The sequence below is a fragment of the Manis javanica genome, chromosome 15 (assembly GCF_040802235.1).
Source record: "Manis javanica isolate MJ-LG chromosome 15, MJ_LKY, whole genome shotgun sequence".
Classification (NCBI taxonomy): domain Eukaryota; kingdom Metazoa; phylum Chordata; class Mammalia; order Pholidota; family Manidae; genus Manis; species Manis javanica.
In genome coordinates, this window is record NC_133170.1 from 47,451,372 (window position 1) to 47,479,172 (window position 27,801).

At 38.6% G+C, this 27,801-nt stretch overlaps 1 protein-coding gene across 2 annotated transcripts; it reads left to right on the plus strand.

Annotated features, from left to right (window-relative positions):
* Positions 1–27,177, plus strand: NR1D2 (nuclear receptor subfamily 1 group D member 2). Of its 2 annotated transcripts, none has more exons than XM_037008579.2 (8): positions 1–276; positions 7,921–8,187; positions 9,127–9,215; positions 11,108–11,252; positions 13,083–13,705; positions 15,461–15,646; positions 17,617–17,827; positions 23,842–27,177. In XM_037008579.2, the coding sequence occupies exons 1-8, from the start codon at positions 261–263 to the stop codon at positions 24,036–24,038; spliced, it is 1,734 nt and encodes a 577-aa protein (XP_036864474.2). In that variant the 5' UTR covers positions 1–260; the 3' UTR covers positions 24,039–27,177. The 2 variants fall into 2 exon arrangements, with proteins under 2 accessions (XP_036864474.2, XP_017504972.3); XM_017649483.3 differs by lacking the exon at positions 1–276 and adding an exon at positions 970–1,176.
* The last annotated feature ends 624 nt before the right edge of the window (positions 27,178–27,801 follow it).

Below are 27,801 nucleotides of genomic sequence, written 5' to 3' on the forward strand. Positions count from 1 at the left end.
TGCAGGAAGCCGCCGTGCCCCGCTTTTGTTGTCAGGGACCCCGCGAGAAGCGCCGCTCGCCAGCCCCCGCCGCCCTTCCTCCCTGCAGCCCGCTCTTCGGCCGCGGGGCCCGGTCCTGGGCGCCCCGCCCGCCCCGCCCTGCCCATGAGGAGGCCCCGCGACTCCCTCTGCCTCCAGCCCGGGGCGGCGCGGCGCTGAGGCGGAGGCGGCGCTGCCACCTCTGCGGGAAGCGGGCGGCCGCGGCCCCCTCCCAGGACATCATGGAGGTGAATGCGGGTAAGAGCCGGACTGCGGCGGCCGGGGTGCCGCGGAGGGGGCGCTCGGAGCCGTTGGAGCACTCCAGGGCGCGGCAGCGGGGGGTGGTCTGCAGCGCGTCCTCCTCGGGCTGGGCTCCCGCGTCACACCCCGGGACGCCCCGCGGCCGCCCTCCATGCTCCCTGCACCGCCGCAGCGCGGCCAGGCGGCGCCGGCCCGGCCCCCACCTCACATGGCCCGTTCGCGCGAGCCACGTGCGTGCTGTGTTTACGTTCGGCGGCGCGCGGGCGCCGGTTGGCTGGAGGGGCGCGTGACGCGGCATTACATAATGGGCGCTGAGGCGGTGGCGGCGGGCGGGGACACGTGAGGCCTCTCGGCTCGGTGACCCACATTCCCCGGGGCCGCAGGGACACGTGGGGGCGGTCCCGCGCGCGCGCGCCGGCGGGGAGCGCCGCAGCCTCCCGGGAGGCCCGCCCCCCTGGAACCCTCCGGCTGTGACGTGGTGCGATTTCCTCGCCCCCGCGGGGTTGCACACTGCGGAGGAGGTCGTGGCGCGCGCGCCGTGGAGCCCGCGGCCCGGCAGCCTGAGGCGGGCGTGGACGCCGCAGTGCACCGGCTGCCGCCAGCGGGGCCGGGCTGAGGGTGACTGAGGAAGTGCGGGGCGGGGGCGCGCCTCCGGCCGGAAGGTGCGGGACTTCCCCGCGCGAGACCCTCCGAGGAGCTGTGGGGTGCTTGGATCTCGAGCAACGTCCTGTAGTCGGGGCAACGCCCGCGACCGTTGCGATGTTTGCTTACCTCTTCCCAAAAGATAGTTTCATCCGGGACACGACCTCTCTGACCCATCCCCTCGTGCTGGGAGCCTTATACACGGATCCCATCCAGAGCTAACCGTTCAGCTCTCAAGAGGGCAGGATGACCCAGGTACTAAGTGACTCCGAGACCTTGTGTAAGACTAGTCATTGTTCATTTTGTGAATTTTTTAAAGCCAGTGGGTCACTGACCTTTCCCTGACTCAACAGAATTCGGCTTTATAAATTTTCTTTTACATTTCCTTTTATAACGCGCAGGGCAGCACGGTGCTTCTGTCTCCCCTGTGCCTGTCGCCAAATAACGGCCCTCCTTATACCTGGAGCCAGTTAAGTTGCAGAAGAAACCAATCTATTTTTAAAATTTATTCTGTGGCCCCCAAACCGTGCCTTCATAACAAATGTGAATTTTCTGCCAACAGTAAAAGTAATTTTTAAGCTACGATTTAATTGCCTACGGCCTTCCTTGGTCTTTGAGGATATTTTTTTTAACAATTGGGTAATTCTGTTATGGAATTAAACTGTTAACGGTGAGAATTTAGAGTTATCAGGATGAACCTCTTCTGACTCCACCTTTTGCATGAATGAATTTCCCGTTTTGCAGCCCCATAAGGTGGGCAGTTTTTCTCTGGTTTGAACCTTCCTCGAACAATACAACTATTTAATGTTGCCTTTTGGAGTTACAAATTATGACATTTGGATCACTGTTGATTCCCCTCTTCTTCACTTCCCCTTCTTCCATTTCTATTCCTATCCCTTGGGCCTTGCTCAGTGTTGTTTATTCTGATCATCATCCTTGTTGCCCTTTGGGCTGTAGCACCCAGAAGTGAATAGGCTCTGGTGGAAATGTTGGACAGTTACCAAGTTCTAAGTCTTGGATTCTGCTGCAAATTGCTGGCTTGGCTTTTGTGGCATGTTGTTTTGCTGACTCACACTAACCTTGCAATCAACTAGGACCTTTTCATGTGAATTATTTTGAAGCTAGGTTTCATCCATTGTAAAGCTAATTGGTTGACCTGAAGTGTAGTGGTTTGCAATTACCCTTGTTAAGTTTTCTCTTGCTCCTTTTGGCTCCAAGTTCAGGCTGTTAAAAGCTGTTATCCAGTATATTAATTTCTGTCATCTCTGTTAGAGTTTTAATAAACATGCCCCCTGTCTTCAGATTGTTGTAAATGTGGAGGTGGAGCTAAATTCAGTGATGTATGACACACCTCTAAACCTTCCCTTTGGGTTGATTCATTGTATCAGTCAATACACCTGCAGCCAGTGGCCAAATCATCTGTTGCCCTATAATTCATGACACATTGCTTCTCTGCCCTCTCCATGACTAATATAGTTGTGAAATAGTGAGGTGGTAGAAATGGACTCTGTACTTTTTTGTCACAGACAGATTTTTATTGAGTATTCCAGGTTCTTTAAAGTGATAATGACATTGCGCAAATAACAACTGTAGCTATAATTCAGATTTTAACATTAGGAAAACATTCCCACATAGTCCATTCTTAGTAACTCCATATTCTACTGTTTCTCCAAAATTGGAAAGAAAACATAGGGAGCTAAGGGTAAAGAAATCTTCACTTGGAGAGAGAAAGAGCAAGATAATGGGCAGAATCAGAAGTGAAGTAGGAAGTGGCTTCCCTAGTCAGTGGAGCTAAGGGATTCAGAATGTACTGTGGAAACAGTGATCTACAGAGAAACCACTGGGTCCATATGACACATTCAGCTGAAGGAAAAAATAAAAGATCGGGTTTGTTTTATTTGAACTATTCTTTGAATTCTTCTAGTATAATGATGGTTAAGTATTACTTGCCAGTATTTGTTGAGCATTTATTATGTGCCAGTCCCTTCCCATGTGTTATACTTTGATACCCTACGTTAATTCTATGAAGGGAAGGTACTGCTGTCACCATTTGAAGATGAGGGGTAAAGTAAGTGAAGTTAAGTAACTCACTCAGGCAAGTGGTAGAGCCAGGTTTTGAATCCACAGAGTCCACTTGGGGAGCACAAGTGAACTACTATACTGTAATAGGTTCAAGCCCATATTAGGTTTGAAGTTGCATGCACAACTTGGTGGTCCTATCCTCTTGGGGGTGAAGGAGACACTGTGGATCGACTTGATACAGGGCCATAGCTAGTAGAAAAGGTCAGGTGTCAGCAGAGCCCCCCAATTTCATCATTCCTTTCTTTTTTAATCTTGTTACAATTTTTTTTTCCAGACACTAGATTATACTTCCCCCTTTCCGCTTTTTCCAGCAATTTACATGGAGACAAAAACACTTTTTTACAAAAGAACACCTATTCATTTTTTTGTCACCCTGTTTTTTTGTTTGCTATCTTAAGTAATCTATGAAGTGGTACATCATTTAATTCACATCTTGTTCAGGACCCCACTTATTGTCATCTTGGCTCTGCTTGCTCCTCCTGACCTCTGCCGTCTGTAGTGCTCTTGTGTGATCCTCAGCAGTTCAGAATAATTTGTATGAAACATTGCATTGCACTGGAATGAATGGTTAACATAGCTGTTTCCCCAGTTGACCTATCAGGCTTTTTTAGGGATGGGACCATGCTGTTTCTGGAGCTCTGATCCTCAGGACCCAATAAGAATTTTAGGGTTTCATAAAGAACTACTCCATCCTGTGAGTAGACATTATTAATAATCTGCTTTTAAAATGAGAAAACTACAGCTTGATGGTAAAAATGTTTTGTTCTAAGTCACAGGGCAAAAAGTACAGTTATGACTTGAACTCACATGTACTTTCCAGGTTGGTGGGCAGTGGGGGTGGGAGGGTTTTGATGATGGGCAAGCCTGGAATTGGGGTAAGCAAACCCCAGTCTATGCAGGAGGCAGTAAGGGCATCCCAGCAGTACGAGATTGGATATTAACTTCTGGCTTGAGTGAGTTTGACCACTGGGTAAGCCCTAGCCTGGGAACCTGGCCCGGTTCCAGGGTCCTTTTCAGCTAAAAATAGAGAAGGATCTGCTTCAGCTAATTTTAGTTTGAGGCATCTGGGAAGTAAATTCTTCCTGTATCTGGAGGTGTTGGGACTTAATAGTTCAGGGATTTTACATTTCTTGCTTTATTATCCAAAGTTGTGCGTATAAAAAGCACTTTAATAATCCCCTTTAATTAACACCATTTCATTTCATTCTTGTAATAACTCTGGTAGATTTTCCCATTTTGTAGATGACTCGGGTTTAGAGAGATTGAAAGTGACTTGCTTGTCCAGGTCTTCTCAGTGAGAAATAACAGTATGTGCTCTGGAATTAAACAGCCTTGACTTTTAACCCTGACCCTGCCGTTTAGTAGTGTATTGCTTAACTTCTCTGAGTTCTGAGTTCTTCATTGGTGGAATAGGATAATGGAAGTTAATTCATAGGGTTCTTGTGAGGATGAAATGTGACCTGAAATTGCCTCATTTTATTCTTGGCATCCAGTATGTACTTGATGACCTGTAGTTTTCACTTCTTTTTTTCATTTGTTTGAGGAACTACTAGATGTAGTCCTTATCTTCTAGGAAATGAAATTTAACTCATTTGGGTTGTTAGCCATCAGGTGTTGTCTGGCAGCAAGAGTAGATGCTAAGACAACGAAATCAGTGTTTGAAGGGCTTTCTAGAGAGGTCATCTTTGGTTGCATGGTACCTGGCGCAAAGGCTTGTTGTAAATGATTGTTGAACTCCCTAAAGATGAAAATTGGATCTTAACTGGATTGATAATAGCCTAGTAATTTTTCTTAGGTTTGATTTTGGAGCTTTTGGAAAGGAAAGGTGAGTTTTGGTGAGTAATAACAATACCTTCTGGTGCCCAGTCAGTGCTTTTAAACTAATTGTTAAGCTATCAGGTTGGCTTTGATTTCTACAAGTTTATTTCTAAGCTGAGGTAGTCAGAAGACCTTGTGAACATAAATAGCTGACTCAAATGCTGGCCCTAGGAAAGTCTTCTAAGGAGAACCATCACTTTCTCATCTTTATCTTCTTGAGCTATTAGCAAGTGAATTTACTATCTAAGGTCATATTTAGAAAAGACAAATAGCTGTGAGACCTTCCTCTGGAAGTTTATTGAGGACTAAGGATAATGTTTTTCTTAGTATCATGTGAAAAAAGTAGCAGTTTACTGACACCTGGAATTTCTAATGTGAACTTCAGATCTGTAAAGTTTTGTAAAAACAGCACAATGGTTTTTATTCAGTAAAGTGACATTTGATAGGTTTTTCTTTGGATTCATAGGGTGTTACGGGTATCCAGGCAGTTATTTCAATGAACACATCAACCTTTAAAACTGTGGACCTGTTTGTACTTGAATTAACTGATTGGAGCCCTTCTTAAACTTCAGTGTGCAAAGAATGGCCTGGGGAACTTGTTAAAAATGCTTATTCCTGAAGGTGTCTTCTCCAGTCTGGGCAGGGCCTTGGAAAAAGCAGGTGGTTCTGATGATACACATTTTACATAATCTCTCTGGATAATGAGGATAAACTCAAAGTTAGGAAGCTTTTTTTCCTTGTATTTGGAGTCTTGGGAGCTTTTACATTTTAAAATCACTGGTAGATGAAAGTTCTATTATTAAATTACCCTTGGTCACTTTTTCTTCCATTGAACACAGGGAAAATCACTGGTAGATGAAAGTTCTATTATTAAATTACCCTTGGTCACTTTTTCTTCCATTGAACACAGGGAGTAATTGGCTCACAACAGTGGTTCTTAAACCATCAGAATCACAAAGAGAGTGAAGTTTCTGATTCAACAGATCTGGAGAAGGGCCAAAGAATGTGCATTTCTAACAGATTTCTAGGTGTTTTTGAAGGCTTATAGGTGGGGGCCACATTGCAGGACAGATACTAATCATAAAGCTCTAGCTTCATCCTGAGCAGGTGATAAACACATGCCAAGAAAGCATTTGGAAAGTGGGTCAGACCATAGAAAGAACAGATCACACCTCCAGCCTCAAGACTGATGATGCCAGGCTTGTACATTACGTGGAAAAGTGGATAGACTTGTCCACATTATTTGTATAATTTTTTTCTTTTAAAACTCAAATTGCATTTATGCCTATTGTGTTTGTGTATAAGTACTATTATTATTATTTTTTGTTATAGAAGGCAGCTGTTTTAACTGCTTTTCTGGGTTGTAGTCAAACTCCCTGAGACTTGTGTTGTCTTCTCAGGGACTTCCCTTCTCAGGGACTTCCCAGCCTGGATAGGTATAATTAGTACCTAAATACACATCTGGTTTCAACATGACAGTTTAAAGTGACTTAAAATTCCTCTACCTGTTTTTTTTTCTTTTCTGTAAATGGAAATGTCTTTGTTCTTTGGAATTATTTTGGCCTTAGCATTTTGCTCTGTGTGTGTGTGTTCTCATGACTTTATACAGTGTGGCTCATATAAAAAAAAAGATTGGGGAGTCATTTCCTTTTAGTAGAGAAAGTTTTTATTTCAGAGTGAATGCTTAAAAATTACAGTTGTTATTTTGGGAATGTGCAAAATTCTCCACTTACTCCTCAGCATAGTCATCTAGATAGTTGTCCAAAATGCCTTGTTTTACTTAATGACTTCCTAATAATGTTTTAGACTGCTTGGGATCTGCTGTATTAGACGTGGACTTCACAAGGGGCTAGGGGTAGTAGGTCTTGGAAATATTTATGATAAGCTTATTACCTGTAAAGTATATGCAGAGAATTAAGAGACATTGTCCACACACCTAGGTACTTATGGTCGAGTTGAGAAATAGATGGATGCAGGTAAATACATTCAGGACATTGATACAAGAGAGATAATAAACCTTTGTATGATACACACATTGAAAAGCAATGTGTTTTTGGTGATGGATGGAATAGGGAAAGAAACTGCAGTATATCTTGGCAAAGGGAACGAGAATTACTTGTTTGGACTGAGATTTGGAAAAATTGGAGGTCTCTTGCAACATTTTATCAGTTTGAGGGAAGGTAATTTGGAATTATAAGAATAATTTTAAGTGCTATTTCTTCACACCTGGTGGGCTTACAGTCATTAAGCAGCTCTAAGTGCCAGGTTTCATAGGGGTTGTGGAGGTTATATTGATGAATTTGTAAACAGTGTTTTTGATAATAGCTCTCTGAAGTGAGAATTAGCTTCAGCTTTAATGTTATTACCTTTCACAATGCATCCTTCTTTCCAACCTCTTTAACCTTTACTGTAAATAGTGAGTCAGAAGAACAAATAGTCTGGTTTCCTTAAGAGCTGCTTAGAGATAAGTGTGTGGGGGGCAAGTTAAAAGCAGGAAGAAGAAGGTGAAGGGGGAGTGTGGAACTGGGTTTAGTGGATAGTCAGGGAATTCTTTGGGGGCATCAAAACAAAACTGGGAGCAATAGCTATGAAAGGTTCCCCATTATGAGATGAATTACTTTAGCTGGAGTTCCAAATGTTACATCTGCTCTTGATTAACCTGTAGTTTAGCCAAGTCCTGGGGAAGGCAAATGATAAACTCATTGTTTCTAGGATTGTGTCACATAAAGGTATAATGAAGAAGGCAAGAACTAGATTTCTTCATGGCTAAAACAATTTGTTTACTCAGGAAGGTTTTTCATTCCTTTTAGAAAAAGATTAGAAACGAAAAGCTTAAGGTTTGGATCTGCATGTGCTAAGAATAACCAAGCCAGTGAGAGCCTTCTTACTTTTTAAGTCAGTGGGAATTATATGTGCTTTGCATTTTCTGGAAGCAGGAGAATAGTAGGAAATAAGGAAATAAGTTACCTTTTCCTTTTAGGATAAACATTTCATCAGTAACTTGTTTCTGAAGTTAGTGACTTTACTGTCCAGATTTGCAAAAATACAAAATACATGTCCGTCATGTGTCTAATTATCTGATTTTCCCCTCTTTTCTAGGAGGTGTGATTGCCTATATCAGTTCCTCCAGCTCAGCCTCTAGCCCTGCCTCCTGTCACAGTGAGGGTTCTGAAAATAGTTTCCAGTCCTCCTCCTCTTCTGCTCCGTCTTCTCCAAATAGCTCTAATTCTGATAGTAATGGTAATCCCCAAAATGGTGATCTCTCCAATATTGAAGGCATCCTGAAGAATGATCGAGTAGATTGTTCTGTGAAAACAAACAAATCGAGTGTTCCTGGAATGATGAAGAGTCATAGTGGAGTGACAAGTAAGTTACTTTAGTTTTTTAAAGGATGGTGCCATTAATTGCAGGTGGGGCTTATTTTATCAACTTTTCATTTGGGAGACCATTATATTTTTTGAGTATAGTTTTCATTTCCTTCTGGTAGTCATAGTTTAGTAGTTTGATATGAAATCAGTGATGATTTTAAAAGTTAAAACTTAGGGGCTATCGTAATTGTATCTTGCACAGAGCAAGCTATGTGGCTGTGTTCTTTTCCTGACCATGTTTACTTTGGGATACTCCCTTTTACCACATTTTCCCAGTTACTTTTCCTGGACTCCCAGTACTGAATCGGTTCCTGGAACAGAGTACTTACTCATTGTGGGAAGGGGTTTGCTTTCATGAAGTTGCAGTTGGGAACATTTGGGAGTAGGAAACAAAGCAATATTGGGATGAGTAGTGAAATTTGGACCCTTAAATGAGTGTGGAGGTAAGATGGGCTCCTATAGGGGAGGATCTGGAAGCAATGGGACCTGTCTGGTGCCTGTAGGTGAATTAAACTGAGTATCTGTACAGCAGCCTGTGCAGACATCTATTTAGACCTTACATTTATTGACTTCTATGCCTGACTTCTTAATTCTTATTTATAACTGTTTTCTTAGTTCTGATTGCATATTTGGGATAAAGTAACTCTGGATTTATAAGATTTCATTCAACATTTAAAATCATCAGGAAAGTAAGAAAACTCAGCTTTCTGAAATATTTTTGGCAGTCTTATAAAGTGCTATTTAAACTGCTATTTAAAAGAAAACTATAATTTCTTTGGATTTGTTAATTTGGTGTAAATATTTTTCTTTTATATTATGAAAGTAGATCTGTATCTTAAAGTACTTAAAAGTTGAGCACAATAAAACACTCAACTGGAAAGAAACCAGTTGACGTTTTTCTTGCAGCTTTTCACTTCTGTGTCTGTTTGTGCCTTAGAATTTAGTGGCATGGTTCTGCTGTGTAAAGTCTGTGGGGATGTGGCATCAGGATTCCACTATGGAGTTCATGCTTGTGAAGGCTGTAAGGTAAAGCATGCTTTTGTTTCTTTTAGCTATTGATTCTGGGATTAAAGAAATTGGAGTTAGGTGTGTTAGTTTCCACACTCGATAATCTGGGAGGAGGAGAGAAGCCAGGTGCTACTCTTAAAATTTTAAGCATTTTATATAGTGTATAAACATAACTTGTTTTTGAAAAATACTGTTTCTATTCAGTGAAAGTATTTCTTGAAGATTTTGACTAAAGTAAATCTGCTGTCCAACTGAAACTTAATTATAGTTTGACATACTAATTATAGGTGCACAAATGCTTATGTCAGGCACTTCTTGGTAGCGGGGAAACAGCAAGGAGCGAAACAACCTCAGCACTGCAGCCTTGTGGGAATTTCTAACAGAAATTTAATAATTAGTTAATAGGTCGCATTAGGCACTTTCACATTCTGACTGGTCAGGTCCTGGGAGTTGGTAATAATTCCTGGATACCTGTAAAAATGTGGAATATTCAGAAGTAATGCCAAGTGAGTAAAAGAATCTTGAATATAAATGGAGCACTCGGGAAAGCTCATTCTATTTTAAGTTTGACTATTTCTTAGAGTGTCAGTCAGATAATTCCAAGTGAGATACTCTATACCTCCTATTTATATCTAGGGAATCTCTCTCTTAAAATCTGGCACAGGCCTTTCTCCAGGGTATCAAAAATTAACGTGGCTAAGATGCATGCTCTTGGTGTTCCCTGACTGAAAGCCAGAAGCAGGAATCAAGTTTGGCAGGATATGGTGGGTGAGCAAGATAAAGAATACACTTGAAGAAAGAAGTATTTTCTGGGGTGACTAAATGAATTATGAGTTTGGTAGCTCTTAATGGTGACCAGGTCTTTTCACAAGACTAGTCAGTATTTTGTATAGATACAGAACTTTTCTACTTTTAAAATTTCATCATAGTTGTGTTTTGTTTTGTGTTACAAAGATGTCAAGTAATTGTGGGGCAAGCATCCTCACTTTCTAGCTAGGGAAACAAAAGCACAAGCAAATGAGCCCAATTGTGTATTCTTGAAAAATATACATAATTGTTCTATACCCTTTTAAAGATTTGTCCAGCTCAGGTATCATAGTGTTCAAGTATAGCAGTAACAAAGTATAAAAATACTATATTCCACAGTTACTAATATAGATTCATGAAGTGTGTGCTTAGTTATGATATTCAAGGAACCTGCAGTTTAAAATCATTTTGGTAATTGTGTGCTTGACTTTTCTGTTCTCCCTGGAACCATTTAGGTGGAGGTCTTTGAAGACCTATCACAGATCATGTTCCTTGAATTGTTTGTATTATAAAGGCAGTTATTTGTAGCCATTTGCTGGGAACTCCCTTTCCTGGGGTCATCAGTCTGTCTGTGGGTGTGTGGCAGGACACTTACTTACCTGTTGCTCACAAGTAACCAGGAACACCTGGCACATACAGGTAGGCTTACTTTTGTCAGCAGATAATGATCCAGGAAAGATCAAGTTTGACTAATGTAATCGTTCTAGTGAGGGAATGGAATGCATTTCTCTGTCAACTCTTTAAAAATCAGTCATTTGTATTTTAAGAGTTGTGGGATTTGTATGTGATTAAAGTGTAAGCTGGAAACTATGGATCCAGCCAGGGGCTGGTAGTGGTAAAGCATAGATGGGGGTGCTTGGGTAAGCACCAAGAGTCTCCAAAAGGAAGAAAGCAAAGAAGAGTTTTATTTGGTTGATAAGCACAGTTGCTTATGGTGGATACCAGGAAGAATCCAGTTTGGTGCTATGTGTCAGTGTTATATTTCCCTCTGTTCTGAGCCAAGATTATTTCCCAGGTAGCTAGTAATACACTGGATAGGTGGAGGTGGGGGAGTGCTTACAAGGACGTTTTAAGTGAATGAGTACATCTTCCTTTGTTCTTAGGGTTTCTTTCGGAGAAGCATTCAGCAAAACATCCAGTATAAGAAGTGCCTGAAGAATGAAAATTGTTCTATAATGAGAATGAACAGGAACAGATGTCAGCAGTGTCGCTTCAAAAAGTGTCTGTCTGTTGGAATGTCGAGAGATGGTACATTCCCAGTTCAAAGAATATTCTTTAATAAATAATATCCATATTCTTTAATGCATATGGAGCTTGACTTTTAGTCCTCAGCATAAACCAGAGCTATAAGCCAGTTACCAATGGAGCTCTTGTGCCTAGGGAGAAGCATACTTTAGAAAACACATTTTGATGTCTTGTAGGATGCCAGATTTGTGAAGTCAAATTTTAGCATCACCACCCCACAAACAGCTTTTGGCTCATTTCTTTTTTTTTTTTTTTTGCTTCTTGTAAAAAGAGCCATTTTTTTCCTATACAGTTGAAATTGGAATACTTTCTGTTTTTTTTTCCTGAAAGAAGATTTAGTTTTTCTTGGTACAGAAAACCTTGGCTCTTTCTCCTTGATTTCTTAGCATTCCTTAAGAAATCCATTTTTTCCTTATGTGCATTATTATCTCTGTCACTGTCACAGCCCTGAGATGATAATGTGCTTTTAGGGTACAGATTCTGAATATATTCAAAGGAGATGTAAAATTGCAAGAAACATTAGGGTCTGGAGTGGAGGTGGTTGCATAATTTTGGCATGGTTCATTTCCACGGAAAATAAATGTGGTGGTAATTTGGGGGACTATTATCTGTAGATGACATCACTGGAAGAGATATGACTCTTCTATTCTAGGAGAGAGTATTTTTGGATAGTCTCATTCTATTCTAAGCAACATATGAAAGAGTCTGAGGTTTTCAGAGGGATTAGTTTAGTAGGGTTAATTAAGAATAGCTAATAATGAGCCTCATATTTATAGGGGATCATTTAAGCAATCTCTTAGGTTACTCTAATATTTCACTGACACAGAAATACTGTAGTACAGTAAGGAGGAGCTCCCTGAATGACAGATTTCAGCAATTGATGCCTTGAATTTCCATTTGCCTGAATTTTTTTTTAATAGCTCTAGATATACTAATCCAAAGTTGATGGTTTTTGTGGTTGCTCCAAAGGAATAAAAATGGCATCATTTGTGAAGGAGGGAGTAGAGGTAGTGTGACACCTGATAAAATTGTGATAGCAATAGTGTCAGAGGCTACAATTGGATTAGTAAGGCTTTCTTGTGGGTGGGTATATTGAATTCTTATTATCTCTGTATAAATATTAGTCTAGAAAGAAACTTATGCTCAGGGATAGGAATATTGGAGAAAGGACACATTCTCAGATTAGCCTCTAAAATAATGAGCGATTTCATTTTTATTTTTTTTTATTGATTTTAAATCCAGCAAGGTTATTTTCCAATAACTGCATTTCTATTGACCATTCATATATATATTTTTATATATTTTTAAAGATGTTCTTTTTTAAGAAGCTAGAAAAAGAGCAGATTTAATAGTTGGTTCTTGTTGCGTATTGAGAACAAGGTTATGAAAATGAATTGACAAAGGTCAGATGTTTAGGGAGTGATTGTACTTACTTGGTTCCATTAATGTTAATGGATGTGGGTAGCTGAATCCCATGTGCCTTCTGAAGAATAGAGCCTTCATCCATGTTAATAAAGTTGTAATGCTGGTCTGCTTCAAACTGTGACTTTTATTAATTAATTTCAATTTTTTCTTTGATTTTGTTTATAAAAATACCCTAGAGATAGATCTTCTCTTTGTTTTGGAAGGAAAATGGAAATTCTCTCCTGCCTCTCACTTCCTATGGTACATCAAAAACATAACCAGCAAGTTTAGAATAATTTGGGTCAGAGTCAAGTAGATATTCTTTACTTGAATGACTAGAGGCAATCGCTATTAGAGATATTTTTATGTTATTCTTTTGTATGAATAGGTCTTTAGAATACAGATGTTCATTATCTTTTTCTTCCATAGCTGTTCGGTTTGGTCGTATTCCTAAGCGTGAGAAACAGAGGATGCTAATTGAAATGCAGAGCGCAATGAAGACCATGATGAACAGTCAGTTCAGTGGTCATCTGCAGAATGACATGTTAGTAGAGCATCATGAACAGACAGCCTTACCAGCTCTGGAACAGTTACAGCCCAAGCCCCAGCTGGAACAAGAAAACATCAAAAGCTCTTCTCCTCCCTCTTCTGATTTTGCAAAGGAAGAAGTGATTGGCATGGTGACCAGAGCACACAAGGATACCTTTCTGTATAATCAAGAGCGAGTAAACTCCGTAGAGACCATTCAGCCCCAGAGAGAACGGATTCCCAAGAACATGGAGCAGTATAATTTAAATCATGACCATTGCAGCAGTGGGCTTAGCAGTCATTTTCCTTGTAGTGAGAGCCAGCAGCATCTCAATGGACAGTATAAAAGGAGGAACACAATGCATTACCCCAATGGGCATGCCATTTGTATTGCAAATGGACACTGTGTGAACTTCTCCAATGCATATACTCAAAGAGTATGTGATAGAATTTCAATAGATGGATTTTCTCAGAATGAGAACAAGAATAGTTACCTGTGCAACACTGGAGAGAGAATGCATCTGGTATAGTGAATCAATTTTTTTACCTACCTTACATCAAGGGAAGCTTTGAAGGTTTTATTTTATTGGGGATATAGCAACCTCAGGGACAGGGGTGGTGACAGAGAACCTAATAGATGTAAAAGTCAATTTTGTGCAGTATTTTAGGTCAAATACTTCTAACATACATCGTTTGTTGAATGACCTAGTTTCATGCAGTGCGAGGTTCCAAGCATGTGATTTGATTGATACTGTGATTTGGATTAGGATTTTATGTAAAATATGGATCATGCAGAATTGGTCCTTTAATTCTTAGAAATCCCTTTCAGAAGTTAAGTATTCAGATTAATAACTACCTTACTAGCTTTGGGATTTGCTCAAACGGCTGATCTTTTAGCTTGGCACAACCAGTAATTCTTTGATTTCTGTGAAAAGAGTTTCCTTTAACCATTATAATGCAAGAGCTCTCTGGATATAGAACATGGTTGCTTTACTGTCTGAGAATTTAGGACTACCTTAATATACTAGCTCTAGGATTGTCTCAGGATAGCTGAGGATTTTCTCATCCTGTGAGATGAGTTAATGTTATTTATATCATCCAAGTATATTTTATCAAATACAGCAGTTTACATGACAGTACAGTGTTTTTATTCAGCCAGAATCTCATCAAAAACAGCAGTACTATCATTTCTGGTTTAAACCATGAGGTCCTTTGATAGTGCTTGCTATTTTCTATAGCCAGGTAATTAAAGTTTTTTTTTTTTCATTTTCAAAATAGTTGACTCAACCCCAGTTCTTATGTTAGATTTTTTTTTGGTCATTTGTGAGTATTTGATTATATGGATCTGAAAGGTGACCTTATATTTTATTAGACTTAGTGGCTGCCTTATGGAGGGAAATATCTGTAAGCATTTAGGTTCCCGTTTTGTGATAGTCTCCATGGTTATGGAATCATCCCATTCATGGATCGCCTCTGGATTTAGTGAACATTTAAGTGCTGATTTTACTGATAGAGTACACATTGTATGTTAATAATCTTTTTAAGTGTCTTTATGCCTTCTTTGGCTTCTTATTTTTGGCTCCCCAATCCTGATTTTGAAGGTGCACCTTGTATCTCCAGTCATTGTTTTCCAATTGAACAACTAGAGGTCAGTGGGTATACCATTGTTTATGAAATAAATGGTCAGTGACCCTTTGTAGAAAGTGAGGCATCTCACTATATTTTCCTCTTTGAAATTACAGCATTGTAGTTGTGCCCATTTAGAAAAAAGTATGTTTTGAGATATTAGCTAAATAATGGGCTTGGGTTCTAGGCCTGTGACTTCTAGCTGTTTTTGGACAGGTCACTAAACCAAACTTCTTAGAGTTTCATTTTCTCATTTAAGGATAAGGTAATTATAATATCTGCTATAACTAAGTAATAGGTTGAGAATCCAGGTAATATGTATGAATTTGTTTGAAAACCATAAAGCCAGCATAAGGTGGCAGTGGTGTTACTAAATAAACCTGTGCACCAGGCTTTTGATATAGCTTGTTACAGATCTTGTTTTTGCTTAGACTGCCTCTTTTATGATAATAAGATAATTGCTATTTAAATTAAGTTGCCATGAGGCTTTCTATAGTGAGGCAAGTAGCACATGGAGAAAGTGCTAGTATCAGTAGATTTTACTTGTGTCTGAGGGTTATTTTCATGTTGGGGTTTCTAGTAATGAGATGTCACTTTTGAAATTGCTTTATCACTTTTCACAATTTTGAGTTTTCCTGTTTTGTGCATACTAGGTTTGTCCAATGAGTAAGTCTCCATATGTGGATCCTCATAAGTCTGGGCATGAAATCTGGGAGGAATTTTCAATGAGTTTCACCCCAGCAGTGAAAGAAGTGGTGGAATTTGCAAAGCGTATTCCTGGATTCAGAGATCTGTCTCAGCATGACCAGGTCAACCTTTTGAAGGCTGGGACTTTTGAGGTAGGTTTTATTTATCCTGGCTATTGATGCAGGGCATATATTGTTTAGTTTTCATGCACATTTTCATTCTTTTCTAAATAAGTATAGTCCAGAGGCTGAAACTGCCAACAGGAGAATGACTATCTCAGGATCTTAGAAAGAGACTAAGTAAATCCAGGTTACTTAGGACTTGAAATATAAATGCTCTGTGTACCCAGTGTAAGAATGCCAGGTTTCTAGTATTGCTTTCATGTATGGATTTGATAGGTTTTCAGTGTTAGACACCTACTGAAAGCCTAGCCTGGCATTTATTGTGTTTAGTACAGAACACAAAGTATAAAAAGAATGTGGTTTTTGTCTTTTAAAAGACTAGAATATTTTGGGGATGTGTCAGACTTCTCTTATGTGCCACCTCAGATCCTCTTGGCCTCACCTCACTCTAGAATCTTTGGCTACATTCTCTGCTCCAGCTTCTGTTGGTGGGATGTGTCCTGCCTGAGCTGGGGGCAGCCATTCTTGTCAGCCCTCACAGGACACAGAAAGCGCCTCTCACCTGTCTGCCCCAGGGTCTCCCTGTTGCTGCTGAAGTGTGAGAAGCCTCAGGACTTGCTCCAAGCTTACTTATTCATTATCTGAAATGTAAGGTGGTGGGTGAGAAGTTGATATGTGGTGGGCCAAATATTTGTTCAGTGGGGGAAGGGAGCCTGTGGGGTAGATTTCCAGTCATGTCCCTGACAGTTCCACAAGAGTGAGCTTTCAGTTGTTGATACCCAGTGGCGGCGGGCTCAGTATGCATCCTCCTGTGCTTGCTCTCTTCCCTTCCCTGTCTTGTTTCCTTTCCTCACACTCCTGTGTTCACAGGTGCCAGGGCACACACCATGTAAACTTTCACCTTAGGTCTGGTTTCTGGGGCACCTGGACTAGAACAAAGAAGCCACATTCATAAATAAAATAGCTATGGTGTAGTTCAGGAGTAACACCTGTATGTCAGGGTTTTCAGTTTAAAGGAGAACATTAGATTTAAGATGTAAAACCAGAAGGGATGTCAGTGGTTAAGTTCAGTTCACTCATTTTTTAGGTTAGGTAACTATGGCCCAGAGAGGCAAAGAGACTTTTCTTGGATTACCAATAAATTAATAACCAGTCAGTCTAGAACACAAATTCCAGACTCCCGGGACTTGTGTTCTTTCTATCTTATGATCAGTATTGGGATTGCTGTGTTCCAGAGTTAACACCATCTTCATAGAAGGCTTACTCTTTTTGGATTGTCTTGGGTAAAAGAGGTCTTTATTTGGGTACATTGCAAAGGGAAGATGTTTGTTGAGTGTTCTCTGCTTATGAAAGAAACACATGACATAGATACACCATTTAGTGTAGTGGAGGGAGTGCTGTAGTAGATAAGCAGTTGTTGCCTGGTTTGTTTTCGATTTCAGTTGTAACTTAGTATCCAGAACACTTAGACACTGCAATGGTTCTCTTCATATGTTATCTTTTTGGGTTATGGTCTCATGAAATAGTCTAATTAGAGTTCTGCTGCTGCGTTTGCCTTGACTGCCTTTGGTGTTTTGATATTTCCAAGTGTTGTTGCATTGAAACATTGCTCTTTACTTAGGGCTCACAGACAATGAGATACCCTTGGTTGCTTAAAGAGATTCTTTAACGCCTTTGGCAAAGCTCAGTTTCAGATTTCTTGGCATCATTGCCTGCTTTAATTTTGTACTTGCATTTCAGAATCTTTATTAATAGAGCTTCAGAGTATCACAGGACTCAAATATTTTGCCACTGGTGGCTGGAATTTTTCTTTGATGTTCTTCTTGGAATATATATTGCCTTGGTAGAGAATTTCCCTTAGGGAAATGGTTCTGGATAAAAAAATAAATTCAGTTTTTCTTTTACATCTGTGGGAGGTTCTTAACTGACTTGAACACTCCGTTATTTCTTAGTATTTATTGAACTCCTCCAGGTACATTTAAGTCTTTTTCTTTTTCCAGGTTTTAATGGTACGGTTTGCATCATTATTTGATGGAAAGGAGCGTACTGTCACCTTTTTAAGTGGAAAGAAGTATAGTGTGGATGATTTACACTCAATGGGAGCAGGGTATCTGCTAAACTCTATGTTTGAATTTAGTGAGAAGCTAAATGCCCTCCAACTTAGTGATGAAGAGATGAGTTTGTTTACAGCAGTTGTCCTGGTATCTGCAGGTAAGCAAGCTGGCTCAAAGTGAGCCACACCTAGAATATAGTGACCAGTGGGGAAGAAGGTGGCAGTTAACTAGGCTCCAGCAAGCTAAATAGTGGGGAGAAGGCCTTTAGGAATATGCTTAACTATGTGAATCTGTTTTCTTTGTATAATTAATTTTTTTTATCTTGATGGTAAAAGTCAAAAGTCCCATATGGTAATAAAATTGTGATCTGGCCTCACATTTAACACTCTTAGCCTTTAGCTTTGGTTTATAATTCTTTACAAGTCTAAACCATTGTTGGATAGATTTATTTTTTTGGAACGTTGTGTATCTACAGGTAGGTGGCTCTAATATGAATCTAAGTTTTAATTAAAATACTATGTGGGTTACTTGAAAATGTTAAAACTATCAAGTGTGGTTATAAAAATCAGTGAATTATGTATGAGTGGTGGCTTTCACCCAGTTTTGCCATTGAATTTTCTGTGTGATTGGATAAATAATCTTATCCTTTGGGGACTTGGCTGCCTCACCCCGTGGAAGGGAGTGTGTTGTGTTGAGCCAGCATGAGGTCTGACCCAGAAGAGTCCGTCACTGTGCGAAGGAGTGACCAAGACTTCTGACATCTAATGTTTATTTACATGGGTCATTGATGATGTTTCCCAGTTTTCCTGCCACCTTGCATTTATACTGCAGTTACTTCTGACCAAAGTATTTTAAATTCAGACAATAGATATTAAGGCAGAGATTACTCCTAAATTACAAATTGGAAATTGAAACAGTGACTTTGCTGGGGACATGTAAGTAAGTGCCACCCATTACTAGTTTATAACTTTATTTAAAAATGTTTGTTGAGAATTTTAGAATATTTTTATATGACTTACTCTACTTCCCATTTGCTTACTACTGTGTAAAAGGCATTATGAGGGTTATAAGGTACATGCTATGTCCCTGACTATGTGGTTTAACTACAAAGTCAGTAATTCTTAAGGAGAGTAAGTTCTTTATATATGTTAAAGGGTTATAATAAGTGCCATAAATAAAGACTTAACGCCATTTGGAAGCATAACTTGGTGGCCTTTTCAGATCAGCTCTACTTGGGTAGCTAAAAACACTTCTGTGGGAATAGAGTAAAAGCGCAGGGATACGCTAATGCCTCATGCACTTTGCCTACAATTTTGTAGTTTGATACGTAATTAGTAATGTTTGAATTGACATCAGATTAATAAGTACTATTGTGAAACTGAAGGTAATCCATTCATATTAATTTATCTAATTAATACGCCTTATGTGCTGGGTGCTCAGGGGAAGGCAGAGCAAGTGTTAAGACAGGTTTGCTCCTGAAGTATTTATGTTCATTTGGAGAGGCAGAACCAGCACAAAAAGCTCTATGGTACTAAATTGTGTGGTTCTGACTGAGGTAAGTAATAGTTATAGGAAGGAAGGTGAAGTCATCTCAGAAGGCTTTGTAGGGAAGACGGAAGTGGAGTTGGAATTTGAAGGGTGGGTTATTGGGTTTTCCTGGCGAAAAAAAAAAAGATGGAATGGCATGGGAAGACATGAGCTAGGGCAGGGCAGGGGGCAGGTGGGCAAAGCCTGATGTGTACCTCACGGAGGAGGGGGATAGAGGGCTTGTGAGTTAGGGGAGCGCCGGTTTATAGAATGACAGCTATGAGAGCTAAGCCCAGAACTTACAGCTGAAATACAGGACAGTGGCAAGTCAGTGTAACTTCTTAAGTAGGGGAATGATGAGGCACAAACAAAGTGATGCTTGACATTAGCCCTGCATTTTTATCCTGGGTGGGGTAGACTGTAAGTCATGTTATCTGGAGAGCCAGGTTGAGAAGCTGCTGAAATAACTTCAGGTGTGAGGCAGGGGAGCAAGCTCTGCTGAGGGAGGTTTGGGCAGAGGCAGCAGAGGGGCTCCATCCCAGAGCTAGTTCAGAGGAAGAAATGAAGGCGGAGGGAGGGTAAGGGCTTCATATGCCAGGTGCTGTGTACTCTCTTCACTTATATTTTTCACCAGGAGCATGATTTTTATTTCATTTTAACTCCTTTTGGAAAAGTCTTGTTTTGTTTCCTGATCATAAGAATAATACAGGACCTTTGAAAAATTAGCAAATATTAAGATGAAAGTAGAGATGAAAATATCACTACTAGAAAAGATCACTGTTAACATCAGGGTCTCTTTCCATTTACCTATCCATCCATTTACCCATTTGCTTGCTTTGATACATGGTATGTAAAAAAAATTTGATAGATAAGTAGAAAAAACTGATTATAAAAGAATACAATACATTTTTATTGTTTTGTCTGTATATGGAGATATACAAGCAACATATACATACATACATAGTTCCATGCATTTTAAAATAATAAGTTGAGTCCACTTAAACATATGATAGTGTTCATGTCAAATTTAAATCTTTACCACTTTACAAGGACTGTTGCTATTTTTAAGCAGTGTCTAGGCAGGAAAATAAAGTTCAACAACTACAGGGGAATATAAAATGAAAAGTTTCTTCTTCCTTCTACTCCAAGCCTGTTCTTCAGAGAAATAGATTTCTAACCATGTTTCTTTTTAATTGTTCTGATGGTTGCTCACCCAACTCTAGAAACTATGTGTATATACTTCCTCTTTTTATTTAGTAGATATAATTGATAAATAATAGTACCTTCTCACTTTGCCGTCTCAATTGTTACATTTTATTTTTACAGTTACTGTATTGGTTTTATTTATAATTTTAATATGTTCACATTCTTTGGACTCTTCCTCATATAGGAAATCAGTATCTCCTTTCTTCCATATCCTGGCTTTTGCTATACCACTTCTTTTACATTGTCAAGTATTAAAACATTTACATTCTGTTCTATAGCTGTGATTAGTTTCCATGCTTTATTATGACTCTAAAAATTGAAAAGTTAAAAGATCAGTATTTACAGTATTATGATTATATAAATAGCACTCATAGTGTTCACACAATGGAGTTGAAATGGTAGACAAGGCGATGTAAACCTCTGCCCTAACCTGCACCACCTAAAGGGGAAATGTTCCAACTATTAGATAACAAAGGGATTATTTATTTATAGTCTCTATCAGTTGTTTAGAATTAGGCAGCATTATAGTTTGCTTTCTATTTAAAATAACTTTTTTTTCTTGGAATCTACAGTTGCCTTCTGGTTTTCATTTTGTTTTTAGTTGTCAGATAAAATGCTAGTTAATTCCTAGAACTCATTATATAATTTTATCCTCATAACAGATTTCCAATGTGAGCTAGGACATGTTGTCCTTAGTTATATAGGCAAGGAATTTGAGGAACAGAGGGGTTAAATAATTTGCCCAAGGTCACATTTTTAATAATTGACTAAGTAGGCATAAAGGCTTTCTACTATATTACTTGTTAACAGCTGCTAAGGGAGTGAGATCAATCATGACATTTCCCTATGAGACTGGAAGAATCAATACCAGAGAGAAGGGGAATTATACCTGGAAGGTAAATTCTTTTTCAGATTGTATGGAATGGTGACAGTTACTTCCAGTTGAAGATTAGGGATTGGCATATAGGTGTGAGGCCAAGGCTCTTCTAGGTATGGATTTCAGTTGTCTTCATAGAGGTTTTTGTAGAAGGAATTTTAACTTCTATCCTGTATAGGTAGTGAATGTGCATAAGGAGAATTTGGTTGCGGGTACAGGCTTGGGAGAGAGATAAGGAACCAGTTGAGGATGTAGAAGGTAGATGTGGCATGAGTTAAATGGTACAAATAGTAAGGTAGCATTTAGTGCATCATTAAGAGGATGAACTTCCACTTTACTCTGGGCATTCTGTTGTTAGTTTCTAGATTATTGTTTGTGATCCAGCTAGATTTGTTGTTAGGTTTTTGGCCCTGAAATCATGAAACCATAGTTTTAGAAATTGAGGTGTTAGAACAATTTAATATGATTTACATTTTTAGCTATAGTGTCCATTTTCACTGCATTTCTGATTTATGTAGAGAAGCACAGGTCTTTCAAACAGAATAGTCACCAGAGGATCACCCACTACACTGCTGCTTATTACTGTTTGTCTGTCTGGATATTTTGCTTATGGGGATCACTGTCCTTCTTTCCCAGTTGTTGTTATTGTCAGTTACTGATGATATAATGCAAACCAGTTATTTTCTTCTGCTGAAATACGAGCTTTTTAAAGGAAGGAATTTTGGTTAGTTATGTTCACTGCTAATATATTACCTAGCCACCTGTCAGAGTACCCACATGCATTCAATCAGTATTTGATGTGTGAACTAACAGGTTACAAGGGCATTAAAGAAAACAATTACTTGATTATTAAAGGCAGAGAAGACTCTTAGAAGCATTATTGAAGGGCTTTAAGTAATTTTTTGGAAATGATCCTTATGATTGTGTGGCCAAAGTCAAATGTCCAGAGAAGAGGTGTTTTGTTTGTCTAACAATTATGTCTGAAAATCATGACCCCACCCCCAGTCAGTAGTCAATGTCCAATCTGTTTCTTTTCCATAAGAATTAGCACATAGTTCAAACAAGTAGTCAACAATTTGTTTCTTTTTCTGTAAGAATTAGCACAGAGTTGTAATAGCCAGATTTTACCTATTTTCATCATTTTTTCTGTATTTAGAGTTGATACTTTAATACTCTAAAAGGCAAACTTTTCCTCCTTTGCTATTAAATTTTAGTCCTTGTTCTAAGAGTTTGTACTGCAAGTGGCCTTTTTCAGCTACCAGTTACAATGTAAGGTCTTCTCAGTTTCCTTGTAAAAGATGAAAAAGATGTAAATAGCCAGAGAAGTTTGTTTCCTTTGAAGAAGTTTTTTTTTTCTTATTAATTACAACGCCCTATATGCAGAACCATAAAATATTTCTTGTGCACTGCTGCCTCCTGTTGTAAAGGGAAGAAATAGCCCTTGCCGATAAAAAAAATATAGTCTATGGGCAAAAACAATATAGGCTTGGCTACTTTAAGATACTTTTTTTTATTGCTGGTTTGTATTAAATCACGAATTTATTAACATTTTGTATGATAAGCTTAATAAACACAGTATGCTAAATGAAAGTGAATGCAGGTTACCATAACTAGGTGATAAAGTTGAATAGTATGTTATCTATTACTATATGACAGTTAAAACTTAGTGGCTTAAAAATGTATACATTTATTATCTCACAGTTTCTGAAGGTTAGGAATATGGATGTGGCTTAGATGCCTGCCCCTTGCTCAAGGTTTCTTAGGAGGTTGTAGTCCTGCTGTGGGCAGGGCTCTGGTCTCATGTAAAGGCTTTAATAGGAAGTGATCTGCTTCCAGACTTACTCATGTGATTGTTGGCAGGATTCAGTTCCTTTTAAGTTGTTGCACTGAGGGTCTCAGTTACTTGTTGGCTTTGGCTGGAGACCACCCTCAGTTCCTTAGTTTGTGGGCAGTCCTAGGGCAGTTCACAGTATGGCATCTGGCTTTTTTCAGAGTGAGTGTATAAGAGAATGCTTAAGATGGAAGCCATAGTGTTTTGTAATTTACCATTTCATGCACCTGTAGTAAGTCAGTCTAGCCCACTAAAGGAGAGAGAGTTGCACAAGCACATGGATTCCAGGATGAGGGATCACTGGAGGCCGTCTTAGAGGCTGCTGCCATGCATGGCAGCATACAGATGTCAGTATATTCCCTAGAAAGGGAAAGCATATTTCTGAACTACTACATTATTCATTTTATTTTGCCAATTAGAAACAGTTGAAGTTAGCAGATGGCATCTAATTTTAAAAATCAGAAGCTCTAGTTCTGTGAACAAAAATACCTAAGCACTAAAGGATTTTGACTTATCAAGTGTGCTATGTGATATATATCTTTGCAATATAATAGCTACAAAAATTTGCTGTTGAACTTTAAAATACTTTGTCTTTTGCTTTTGCTCCAGTGTATAAAACCTTATTTTGAATTCATTAATGAGATTGATGAGCATAGATGAGCATGGGTTGTATTTAATGTTAGTATTATGTACTGCTTTTCATATCTCTCTATCCTTTATTCTCCATTAGATCGATCTGGAATAGAAAACGTCAACTCTGTGGAGGCTCTGCAGGAAACCCTCATCCGTGCATTAAGGACCTTAATTATGAAAAACCATCCAAACGAGGCCTCTATTTTTACAAAACTTCTTCTAAAGTTGCCAGATCTTCGATCTTTAAACAACATGCACTCTGAGGAGCTTTTGGCCTTTAAAGTTCACCCCTAAGGCCTTTGTTTATTTAAGCATGAACTGATTCATGCTAACTGTACATTTTGTGCTAAAATGCTTATTTATATGTGTATACCCTATGTGGAGATAGAAAAGACCTTTAAGACACAGAAGTGTAGGCTATCTCTGTAATCCTGTAGTAGGTGTTTGGATTGAGGTTTCTTCAGCCATGGTTAGACATCTACTGCATTTTCCTCATAGACCAATCAGCTGTGTCGCACTTAAACTGGAGAAGTTACACTGAATTAATAGTCATGAATGTTAGACTTTTTCATCTGCCAAAACCAGAAACCATTTCGATCTCCCTTTGGTACAAATATGACAAGTAATCACAAGTACATGAGGACTTAAAAATACATTCTTTGTGGTTGAAGTTCTATTGTGTGGTGAAACTTGATTTCATCACAAGACTATTTGATCTGATAATTTGGAGACTTTGGGAATTAGGATACCTCCGTGTCTGTATTTTACCTGCCACTGGTAAGTGTGTGGTCTCAGGCAGGTTAGTTGGTTGTGGAAAGTGAGAATTGATAGTGTTCCCAATGCCTCACCTTGCAGAGATACTAAAAATGACTATAAAACATATTTACCTCTTGGGAGATAGGCACTATGTAAATAAGGTAAAATTTTTGTTACGACAATTGTTCATAATAGTAGCCTTTTCTTATTTTTAAGCATTTCTGAGAAAACATTTCACAGTTCACACTGACCTGTTATTCAGGGTTCCTGCATGTGTGTGGGGTATCCTTCTGGCACACACATACTCAAAGATTATGGGTACATCAGATACGTAGGATGTGTATATAATATGTATGTGAATATAGTTATCCATAAATAGATTTCTTCACAATATTTTAAACTGTGAGGAACTTTATCATACTAAACTTAAAAGGTGTCAGAAGACCCAAATTAGGTGCATTTTACTTGTTGATAACATATCTATTGCTTTAAATGTTTAGATAGTAGAATATTGAATTTATGCTCTATTTTTGTTTATTTAAGCAACACTTAATGTAAAAGTACAACAGACAGTCAAGTCCAAATTTCAAAAACATGTATTTTAGAGTTTGTCCTTGGTAAAATCTTCAGGGTCCTAGTTGTTCAGGAGTTCATTGAGATTCTTACCTTGTACTAAAATAAAAAGGTTGCATTGCTGCCCCTTACGTACATACTGCAGCTTGATGGGAAATATTTTGATTCTTCTGGAAAACCAATTAATGTTTAAGAAAACTGTTTAATATGTTGGGGGGTATGTGGGTGTATAGGTATGTTCTTAGTCTACCTTTTTCTTCTCCTGAATAACACTACAGGGATTCTGTCAAAGTAGATTTAATCTGTAATTTGAAAAATGATTTAGTGTGTGACCTATCAGCTTAGATAAGGTTCAAAGAGATTTCATCCACGTTTCAAATACTGGGCTTCATTAAATAGATAAGATCAGCCTTTGCTTATGGCAGTAGAGAAGTAGCCAAAGTTGAGGATTTTATGTATGTTTTTCTGTTTCCCTGGAAAATAGCAATTAATCGAATCTTTTGGTAAAGATTGCTTTCTGTATAACTTTTGGTTTACATAAAATCACAAAAGTGAAAAGATCCCACCTTACTGTACTCAGTCTGTTCTTTTAACCGTATGTGAGCAGAATGCCTTACTTGTGATATTGCTTAACTTGTTGCTCCTGGGACTTGAATTTCTGTGGCACTCGTTAAGTAAATTAAAAAAAGTTAAACCCTCTCATTATTAAAGAGGAAAGGTGATGGTGATGTCTTTAAATGATATAAACCATAATTGTGATTTACCTTAAATAGGTATGGCTTTTATGGGATATACAGTATAGTTTTTGTGAATTCTTTACATGATAGCATTATCTTTTTATAATTTTTTTCCTAAGATAAATGCATAGTTTTCTTCTATGGGGGATAGAAACAGCTTTTTGAAGTAATACAGAAAACCTCAGAGATCATGTTGACTCTTAATTTTTGCCTTTTGCATAAGCCTCTTTATAACATGTATCTTTAAAAGTTACTAAGTCTTTAGGAATGTGTAACCAGAACTGTGTTAGTATTGCTTAATAAAACTTTAGTTAAGTTCAATATATACATGTGTACATCTATATATAGGTATGTAGATTTGCATTTTGTCTTGTAAAATTTTATTTGAACAAATTCCTCTAGGTAATGAGAAACAAAATTAATAGTTCATATGCCACTCAGAGCATTTCTATATTGGAAAATAGCCCAGTATTGAAACTTCTAAAATTAAACCAGCAGCCAGTTTACAAGCACATTCTTTGATTGAGTCATTGTTTATAAACTTACTAAATGCAGAGAAGACAACCAGTTTTGGAAACTTCTGAGTCAGTGGGACACTGTTGATTAATTAATAATGTACTGTATGACTTAAGTGATGCTTTAACTCTGATTTTACATTTTAAAGTTAAAATATGGGCATTATGTCAGCAAACTTAAGGGCATTATGTCAGTAAGCTAAAATTTTTTTTTCTGTGCTTTTAATGTATCTCTACATGATCTGAGAGAGGATTCAAGCTTTTAGAAAGAAATAGCTGAGGGAAGGGGAAACATCTTAGGATGAAGCTTTTCTATATATAGCGATGGTTTAATTACAGATTAAAATATTAGAAGGAAATTTCAGTAGATTAAGTGTATAGCTTTTGTATCTACATGTAAAGAAATTACCATTGTAACTTGATAAGAAATGATTTATGTAAACATCATTGCAAAGCAAGGTGTAGACGCTCAGCTAGGTTTATTACTGTGCACGAGAGTAAGTACCTATCTCAATTATTCTTTTTCTTTTCCAATATAAAGTTTGCTGAATGTACAAGAAGAGTTTATCACTTAGGATATAGAATTTTTTAGGGATTGGGGAAAGGGGCTTTGTCAGGAAATAACCTGTAAACAAAGATTGTCTTGATTTGATTCGAAACCTTGAAGTCATTCTTGAACTAACATGGAAAATTAAAATGGCTATTGTTTAAAAATATAGAAATATATTGTTGACAAGATATGTGTTGTTTATTTTCTACAAACTTATTGATAAGGACATGGACAATATCTTCATGTTTCTGAAAAGTAATTGTAAATGGGGGGAGGGGATAATAAATTTTATTTCTAACCAAGTGTGGTTTTTGTCATTTTTCTATCTTGACAGTTTTGTAAGACCATTTATAGTTTAACTTATCACTGCCCCCACCCCTGGCAGAACTAAGAGGGTATCTTAAGGTAAGTCTCTAATTCATCAAGAGGTAATGTATATATGTAGGTCTTTATAAAAAAAAGATGTTATAGGTTTTTTGAGATTCCAGCAAGGATTGTGCTGTTTTCTGTAATGCCAGCCAAATGGTGGCTTGCTGTATCTGATAAGGTGGTCTTTCTGGGAAGATGATGAGATCCGAAGTGGGTATTGATTTGCCCAAGAACCAGCCTTGGCCATGAACGGGATGAGGTGCCTTTAGCAAGATGCCCCACCCCCTCCCCCTTGGCCAGTGATGATAGCCATGCCAGCTAAGCTAAGGCAGTTAACACCAGCATTCCCTGCAGTTATTTCCCAAACCAGTAACATCGCTGCTTTGTAGAGATTGTAGAGATAATTGCTTGTTAGCTGGGAGTAATGGGCTTCTTGGTTAAATTTGGAAATGCTGGGCTAGACAAAGTTACTGAGACGACCATGTCCTGTTCTCTAACAAGTGAACTCACTGTGAATCCTTCAAGGAAGGTTTAGTGGGATTTGCTTTTCCCCAGAC

Excerpts from the sequence above, each read along its gene's own strand:
- NR1D2 (XM_037008579.2), top strand. Across the intron at positions 9,216-11,107 it reads ATGCTTGTGAAGGCTGTAAG|GGTTTCTTTCGGAGAAGCAT; the intron begins GTAAAGCATGCT and ends CTTTGTTCTTAG. Across the intron at positions 17,828-23,841 it reads AGTTGTCCTGGTATCTGCAG|ATCGATCTGGAATAGAAAAC; the intron begins GTAAGCAAGCTG and ends ATTCTCCATTAG.